At 39.9% G+C, this 9,194-nt stretch overlaps 1 protein-coding gene across 7 annotated transcripts in view; it reads left to right on the forward strand.

The window, feature by feature from the left end:
- Positions 1–5,364, forward strand: part of rassf4a (Ras association domain family member 4a) — a 244,194-nt gene extending 238,830 nt beyond the window's left edge. For all 7 annotated transcript variants that reach the window (XM_078530748.1, XM_078530750.1, XM_078530747.1 and 4 more), the window contains 4 exons: positions 1,509–1,560; positions 2,511–2,632; positions 2,730–2,827; positions 4,785–5,364. In XM_078530748.1, the coding sequence (XP_078386874.1) occupies positions 1,509–1,560; positions 2,511–2,632; positions 2,730–2,827; positions 4,785–4,854 (342 nt within the window). In that variant the 3' untranslated portion in view covers positions 4,855–5,364. The remainder of the gene's footprint in view (positions 1–1,508; positions 1,561–2,510; positions 2,633–2,729; positions 2,828–4,784) is intronic.
- The last annotated feature ends 3,830 nt before the right edge of the window (positions 5,365–9,194 follow it).

A 9,194-nucleotide genomic window follows, 5' to 3' on the forward strand; every position in this document is an offset into this window, starting at 1 on the left:
TGGGGGTGGGGTGAAAAGGCTAACAAGGTTTTAGTTTTAGATTTAAAAATAATGGAAATAGGTGGGGAAAGAAGAATCTACATAAATTATTGAAAAATAAAAAGCAGGGGGGTGGGGGGGAGAAACGGGGTGGGGATGGGGGGAGGGGGAGTTTAAGATCTAAAGTTGTTGAATTCAATATTCAGCCCGGAAGGCTGTAAAGTGCCTAGTCGGAAGATGAGGTGATGTTAAACTGGAGGAACAGCACCTCATCTTCCGACTAGGCACTTTACAGCCTTCCGGGCTGAATATTGAATTCAACAACTTTAGATCTTAAACTCCCCCTCCCCCCATCCCCACCCCGTTTCTCCCCCCCCCGCCCCCGCTTTTTTTTTCAATAATTTATATAGATTCTTCTTTCCCCACCTATTTCCATTATTTTTAAATCTAAAACTAAAACCTTGTTAGCCTTTCCACCCCACCCCCACTAGAGCTGTACTTTGAATATCCTGTCCTCCATTCTTAATTAGCACTTTTCTCAGACAAAACACCTCTTTGACCCTTTTGTCTGTGACATCTTTTGATTATCTGCTCATCTCCACAATCACCACACCCTCAATGTCTCTCTCTCCCCCCACCACCCCCCCCCCTCCCCACCTTAAACCAATTTATATTTCTCCCTTCTTCTAACTATGCTTCAGTTCTGCCGAAGGGCCATGAAGGTTCGAAATGTTAACTGATTTCTTCTCCGCCGATGCTGCCAGACCTGCTGAGTTTTTCCAGGTAATTCTGTTTTTGTTTTAGCTTTCAGGAAGCTCTGGTGCAGAAGTCTATGAGCGAGCTTGACAGACAGCTGGCACCAATCATTAGCGCTCAGAGCAAACTCGGACCCGATAACCTTATTGTAAAATCAGACCTCCATGTACTAACTGATAGTCCTGGACGTAGATCACAAAATGAATTGATGAGATGAAATGAAAATGAGATTTTAAAACATAATTTCAAAACTTAGGCAGATTACTTTATAAAATAACATGGTTTGCAACACCCCATTGTGAGAAATATATGTATTCTGCATTAATCAAAGTAAATTGAAAGGGACACATTTCATCGTAGGAGCTTTCCAGTCTACACTCTGGATGAAATAATAGTAGGAAGCCATAGATTATTGTCAGGTCAGCTGGAGAAAGGTCAGGTAAGTTACTTCCAGAAGCCATTTTCAAGGAAGCAGTGACAGAAAATGTAGGAACTGATTGCCCTATATCAGGAAAGTAATATATAATATATATTATAATAATATTATAATAATAATAGTAGGCAAACAACTGTATATGACTAGACTTTATGTTTAAAATCATTAAGAAAATGGTCAGCCTTATCTAAGATTTACACGGACAGATTGTGTGAATGAAATGGCAGACACAAGAAATCAGTCTTTTAAACTGCAGACTACTTTATGGTGGCACAGAAACAGCTTGAGATCCTTTGACCTACTTTATTTCAGTTGATTTTCTTGATGTCTTTTACAGGTGGAAAACCCTGCGGATGAATTTGCTCTGTATGTTGTCCATGAAAGCGGAGGTATGTATACTCATTCAAAAAAAAATTGGAGAGGAACCAAAACAAATTTTTTTTTAAATTCCTCTACGCCCTCTCAAAATAAAGATTTATACATGATTCCACTAAGCTTACCATAATAGATTTTCACTCAGTCGTAGCACTGCAGTTAGTTTCAATGCCCCCAGGTTAGGGTGGGGGGGGGAAATATCAACCTTAGAGGTTTCCCACTGCTAATCACTATTTAGTGGCTCTTGCCCACCTGACCTGTGCTCCCGCCTGACTCTCCAGCCGCATTTGAGGCCGTAGCTTTGGTCTTCAGCATGCAGAAGATATGTTCTTCCTTGGCAGCCTTCAAGGAGCTGCCTGTGCTGTTTTCAAACTGCCCACCAGGTTGCCATTGGACCGACAGGCCTTCGCTTCCTCTTGGCTCTTCCCAACCATTGGGAAGACTCGTTTCATCCCTGGCGCGCCCGCCATGGGTAAAATTCAGGCCAATGTCTCCCTCGAGGCAATGGAAGTCCCAATGCTGCCTAACAAGTAACTGGCACTTGAAAAGTAATAGTCTGCTTATTTGACATATTGTAGCACTTTTGTATAATAATCAGAGTATAATGACAGTAAGGTCAGAAAGGATCTTTTTAGCGTTGTTAAATAGTGGCAGGTGAGAAATAGGTCACTGGAGAAAGATCGGGTACATTACTTTCAGGAGCCATTTTCAAGGAAGTTATGACAGAAGCATAGCAACTGATTGCCGTATATCATTTTCAGTCAAGAAGGTGGGCAGTAAACGGCCAGAAAGTCTGCATAATGGTCATGAAAAGAATATCAATATAATCACAGTATGTCATAAATCATGCTGCCCAATTTTTTACGTACTGGATATTTTTTATTTTTTGATTGATACTGCATGAGATAACTGGCTCCATTAATTCAACAAAACCATAAAACTAACATTGTTTCTCCTATTTCAGAGAGAACAAAATTAAAAGATTCAGAATACCCACTTATATCACGGATCTTGCATGGCCCCTGTGAAAAAATAGCACGAATATTCCTGATGGAGAAGGATCTCGGGGAAGAGGTCACCTACGATGTACGTTCTGTGTCATTTAAAATGACTACATTTTAAATCCTGGTTCGTGCTTAATAATATATTGATTTATGTGTGTCTAATGATTTTTTTCCCCAAGGTTGCTCAGTATATTAAGTTTGAAATGCCAGTCCTTGATAGTTTTGTTGAAAAACTGAAGGAAGAGGAAGAAAGGGAGATTAACAAACTAACCGTAAAGTAAGTACAAATAATGTTCAGATTTCACAATTGTCAGAGGCCATTGTAAAATAGTGAATCGTGGTTAAAGGTTGCAATCTAATTGAATAGATAATGATGTAAACTATGAGAGAAAAGTTCAAGCAGTGTATCAATATCCTCTAATTCCAGAGATTAAATTACAACCTAGGAATTTCTGTCAGTTTGTATTAATATAGTGTACTCCAGACATTAATTTCCTAGTTTTATTATTATTGGTCCTGAAGCTGTTTCAGGTATTGAAAGTGGGAAAGATTTTCTCTTTTTATACAATCAAGTTTTATTTTATTTATCCTTGTGCCTTGCAAGGTGCCTGAAGCCGAGTGCTCCCAGACCACTGTAACTGAGCCCTAAAACCAGTCGCCTTGAATTGCCATCACTGTTCAAGAATGACTGTGTCTGCTCCAGGCTGGGAAAATGCACTCAGTTCATCCCCACATGGGATGCAACAAAATTGGAAACTTAAGTTGATGTCATTCCGCATTGTGTGGGACTCCAACCCCGTCATTACTGCTTTTTTTTTAATTCTCATGCTGTTAGGAATGAATGCCTCTCTCCTTGTGGGTGTTAGTCATTGAGAAAAGTTGGAAGAAATAAGACCCGGGTTTTGTCTTGCTGCTGTGTTAGTCCTCACGATGCTTTCTTGTAAAAAGAGAATTGAGAGCACAGCAATGGAACGTTCACAGAAGCAGAATAAAAGGCGTTACAATGTCATTATTGTAGCTGACAGCAAAATAATCTGCAGCTGATTACAGCAAAATTGTAAATCACTTGTGTGTAGCACATCATTTTAAATAAGAATCAAAGGACCAATGAAAATCTCAGTCCAATGAGTAAACAAAATTCATTCTCTTCTGCCACTTAACAATTGTTAGCAAAATACAAAGCCCTCCCACAATGTAAATGAAAAGTACAAGGTACAGATATATAGTTTATATTGATTGTTGTGACAAGTAGGGTTTCCAGTTGCAATCTTAGAACACATTGCCTTATCTTTTAATCTTTGATTCAAGGAGGTTAAAGATTAAAGTCCTCCATGTACTTGGAGATTTTTAAGGAAAGAATTTGCAATTACACAGGGCCTTATCACATCCTCAAGATATCCCAAAACACTCACAGCCAATTAAATACTTTTGAAATGCAATCACAGCTCTATAGACAAATGGGGCAGCCAATTGCACTGCAACAAGATGCAATGAAGAGCCGAAGAGATCGTAAATCCTTGGCCCCAAGGATTGGACCTCCCTCCCTAAACCTTGCTGCTTCTCTACCTCTCATTCCTCCTCTAAGATACTCCTTAAAACTCTTACCTGTTTGACCAAGCTTTTGGTTCTCTGCCCTAATATCTTCTCCTGTGGCTCAGTGTCAAATTTTGATTTATAACACTCCGGTGTAGTGCATCAGCACTTTTTTGCTATGCTAAAGTTGCTACAGAAAGGAAGACAGTTGTTGTCATGTTTACACCTCAGACAGGCTAATGATGGGAGGAATACACTGGTGGTGTCCTATGTTTTAATCGGGCTAGTGGTCAGAGGCACCCATTGCAGGCAAGGATGTTACAGCGAAGTGGAAAGTGAAAAGTGAAAGGGCAATTGCATCAGATTGTTCTCACTTTCCAAGAAGTGGCATTTTTGCCTATTGCCTGCTATAGTCCCTGACGTGCAATGGTACATACCACAAAAGAGGAGGGTAAAAGGAAAAATAAGCACACAAAATATTGTGTCGCCAGTAGGTTTTATGTGTAATACAATTTCAAGTTGCATATAATCTAATTCAATACTCTTACAACCATGCTAATTATTAACAGTAGTATCTTTTATTATGACTGTTCTATTTCTGGATAGAAAATGTAAGCTTAGTGTGTAAAATGTGTTGGGTGCCTAAATTGTATGCAAAAAGAAACACTAGTTATGAACATAATGTTATTCTTCCTTTGAAGATACAGTGCATTGAGATCCATGATACATCAGCAGTTGGAAGACCTCACAGAGACTGAAGACTATATTTGAACAACATGCATCTTTAAAAACACTAAAGCACTAGGAATCCAGTTTGGACGATTTCTTCTAAACAATGAATCTAAATGTTTGATTTGTTCAAAATTACATGGACCTTTTACCATGAGTTTTTCATATTGTGATTTTTTTTTTACTGTTTATTGAAAAGTTTTTTTTCTGGTAAATATTCTTTGAATTAACATTTTAATAATGTATAACGCTTCTGCAGAAAATCACTTTTGTACTTTAAACACTGCCTTAATTACCATTTTTTTAAAGAAAAATTCTGTTAAACTGAGCTGTTATTTGACCAAAGCAAGGCTTTATGAGTGTGGATGTATAATTCAAGAGGAATGCTTTTTTCAGGATTTGAACTGTTATTTGAATTACTACATTGGCACTCCTTGGTAATATGGATAAGTTTCATTTAGTCTGTACGTTTGAATGTCAGGCCTCACATATGTTGGGATAAAGATACTGCGGCCTTGTCTCAAATAACAGTAAAAATTAACTACCTTACAATCTTTTTCTGATATCCATATTTTTCCAATTACTCATTGTTTTTTGGATAATTCAAGCAATATAAATAACTAAAAATGTTTCAGTTAATTAAGAAAAGATGAATGGTGACATGTAAGTTACTGAATGGTAAATTTGTTGAAAGCAGAAAATTAGGCACTAGCTGAACTATCATAAATGCATTTGGTGCAGAGAGCTCCCTTTGGAAAGTAATAACGTAGCTGAGCTTGTAAGTCAGAAGTGGTCTTGCACGGGTTGGCAGGTACGTTAATTTGAAATCTCAACGTAAGAAGTACAAAAACACTGTCAGTCAACACTTAGCTAGTGAATACGCAGTAGCAAAACTTGCTGTTGGGCAGTCTAGCACTTTATGATTGAACCAAGACTGATCTCTACTGCTACAAGTTAACTGATCAAAGGGTCTCGACAATATATCACAGACATGCCACTTATTTTGATCACTGATCTGAAAGCTTGGTTTATCGTACAAACACTAATATATGCGAGTGCTCCTTTCAGTGGCATGACTTGAAAACTCAGAATTACTCGAGCCGCAGAGATTCTCATGCACCACCTGCCTGCTGCCAGACAGTTACCAGTGCTCTGGCATTTACTGATCAATATTTGTCTTTTTATTTAAAGAATGTGACGTCAACTTTCATCTGATCAGTGCATTTCAGATGCCAAGCTTCAAGGTGTCAAAAGTATTCAGAAAAAGAGAGCCAATCATTTGCTGTTTTTTAGGCCTTTCTTACCTGGTTTTGCCCCAAAGGCAGGAATTTATATGCAGCTACCGATCTTCAGAAACCTCCCTCAGCAATTAGCTTGACATTAAGTTTGGTGTGTGCCTATTTAGATAACATGAAGTATCTAAGCACTGTCTTTGCATGTTAAGTGAACCTCTACCCTGAGTTTGAACTGCTGCTTCCGAACTTTGGGCAGCTTCGTGATTCTGAATTTTTTCTTCAAAAACCCCACAGGAAAACCAGGAATCTGCTGAAGGTTGGAAGCAGCAGTCCCTACTTGCAGCATCCAGCAGTGAAATTGACAGTTCCAATTTTTTTTATTCAGCTGATCATCCACAAAGCTGCCCAATGACCCTTCCTGCTGTCAACAACTGTCAGTTGCTGAGAGCAGGAACTGACAGCAAAGCAGTGACTGGAGGAGCAACCAGGCGCAGGAAAAAACTGAGCTTGTTTCTCCAATCACAGATTCTGTTTCTTCCACGCTGGATATATGCAAGTTCTTCCTTTCATTCTTTGATTTCTGGTTGTTTGCTTGCCAAGCTGCTTTTCTAGTAGCTCTACAGGGCGTTGCCTGTTCCTCTCTCCTTCATGCTGATTGGTCTGTAAAGGTCATCTAGCAATGTGCTTGTATGAAAAAGAAATGAACAGGTTGTAATGTGTGAACAAATTGGCAGGGGCGAGTGTGCTGCTGAGGGCTTTCTTTTGAAGCTCTCATGTTATCTTCCTTTCAAGTTGCTAAGATCTGTTGAATGCAATCTACTAGGGAAACCAGTGAGACAAGACAAGACTGTGCATTTGGTGCTCAAATTAGTCATTGATCCAGCTCCACCAATCACAGGTTTCCTCTCTCCCTATCTTGCTGCTCTCCAGAGACAGAATCTATGTTTGGAGGAGCAGCAAGGGCAGGAGAGACGGAACCTGTGATTGGAGGAACTGGAGCAGTTACTGTGGCCATTCTTGCTGGTCACCATGCAGGAGTCCTTCAGCTGCGCTGAGCGACTTGTGACAACATCTTCCAGGAGGCCAAGGATAAGGAACAAAAAAATGCAAGAGCAGGAGGGGGCCTCCACTGGTAATGAGGCCTGAGCTGGCCCAGGGGCACCGTCACTCAGCCTCACACCGGGTCAGACCTGGCTGTCATCCATGTCTGCAGCACGAGCCACTCCCAGGGAACTGGAACTTCGCGTCTTGTGATACTTAGTTATCTTGAGAGAGGTGAATAAGTGCTGTCTGTGTCAGTGTGTCCAGGGAGGGAGGAGGGAGTTCAGGTAGCAGCAAGAAAATGGGACTAGCCCCTCACCTGTCCTCCCTCCCTCTTTTCCTTCCACAGCTTTCCAACAATGTACTAATCCAAGCTGCAGCATGGAGACGGTCTGTCTTTTCCATACAAGACTAGGTAGTCAAAATATATATAACAAAATCTGAAAGATTTCTTGTAATCTGCGTTGCAAGTATTGAATCTTTCCCCCAAATATGAATTTATTATCACCATATCCATATGGACATGATGTACAGGACACATTAATGAGCAGTCACTGAAATCGGTGTTATTTGTTTTCACGGTGCTTTAAGTAGCTAATGGGATATTTTCCTGTCAAATTAACAATACTGCATTATGCTGTTAAAATAAAACTTGTACTCTGGTTTGTTTAATGGTCGTGATAGGATCACCTGTAGGCCACACGCAAACTAACACTGCATTATATCGTTGCTGCTCTTAATATTAATGACCCATGCTGTGTGTATATTGGATGATATTTGTAACCAGATGCCAATAACCGGCATTATAATTTTACTAGGAACTTTCTGTGATTATTAGGTAAATTGATTGGTGAATCTTGAAAGGGGAAAATATAACATACATATTTGAGGGGAAGGGTTAAGGGTGGGGGGAGGGGTGGGGAGCTGAGATAAGGAACCTGGAAACAAAAGTACCAGGGCCATGATTTCTCTCCCAAGCTCTACCCGGACCCTTATGACCACCCCTGAAACTCATGATTTTTTCCTTATTCCACTTGAATTGTGTTGCTAATGCCTTTGGAATATTTTTTTTTTTGAGTTTGCGCTTGCTAATCTTGTATGCATTTGCCTTGCATTTTTCCCTGTATGCATTTGAAGATACTCCTTTGTTGCTTTCAATAGCAATGTTAAACTCTACCCCAGTCAATCTCTTTTAAATTCTAGCTGGTCTGCCACATTCTACCCTCCATAAACTTGAGGTCATCAAAACTCCTGTATCTTAACGTGCAGCAAGTCCCATCCCCCATTCCCCAGTCACCCCTGTGCATGCTGACGCACATTGGTACTGGTCAAGAAAAGTATTGATTTTAAAATTCTCATCCTTGTTTTCAAAATCCTCTGTAGCCTTTCCCCTCCCTATCTCTAATCTCCTCCAACTCCACATCACTGAAGATATCCGCCTTCCTCTAATTCTGACCTCATGTGCATTCCCAATTACAATTGCTCCATCATTGGTGGCCGTGCCGTGAGTTGCCTAGGGCCCAAGCTCTGGAATTCCCCCCCTCCACCTCTCTATCTAGCTTTCCTGCTTTAAGGCAATCCTTGAAACCTTTCTCTTTGATCAAGCTTTTGCTTATCCGACCTAATATCTCCTTTTGTGGCTCAGTGTCATACTTGGTTTTATAATGCCCCTATGAAGTGCTTTGGGGCACTTCAGTACATTAAAGGTGCTATATAAATATAAGCTGTTATACTCTAACCCTCTTAAAGTGATGGTCAAAGATTAAAATGATACTGAATTTATCAGGAGCAGATGTAGGACTTAGCTACATGATGGTGCCCAAGTGGGAAAATAGACTGCAAAAGATAAAAGGCAATATATTACTTTGTTATGACTTGTTCACGATCATATCAAATGCAAGTAAGATGGAGGAATTGGCAAAACTTCAAACTAAATGGTAGACTGGAGTCAGATGGGATAAGAGATAAGGGGGTTAATATTCAACTGGTTATGATTCCCAGCATCAATGATACATGGATTAAATTTACAGCATATGAAGCATAAACTAGTATAAGCTTTGACTGTAGGGTTCAGGTTACAAAGCAGCTTTTTATGAATTTAACTTG

This window comes from Cetorhinus maximus, chromosome 27 (assembly GCF_964194155.1).
Source record: "Cetorhinus maximus chromosome 27, sCetMax3.hap1.1, whole genome shotgun sequence".
Lineage (NCBI taxonomy): Eukaryota > Metazoa > Chordata > Chondrichthyes > Lamniformes > Cetorhinidae > Cetorhinus > Cetorhinus maximus.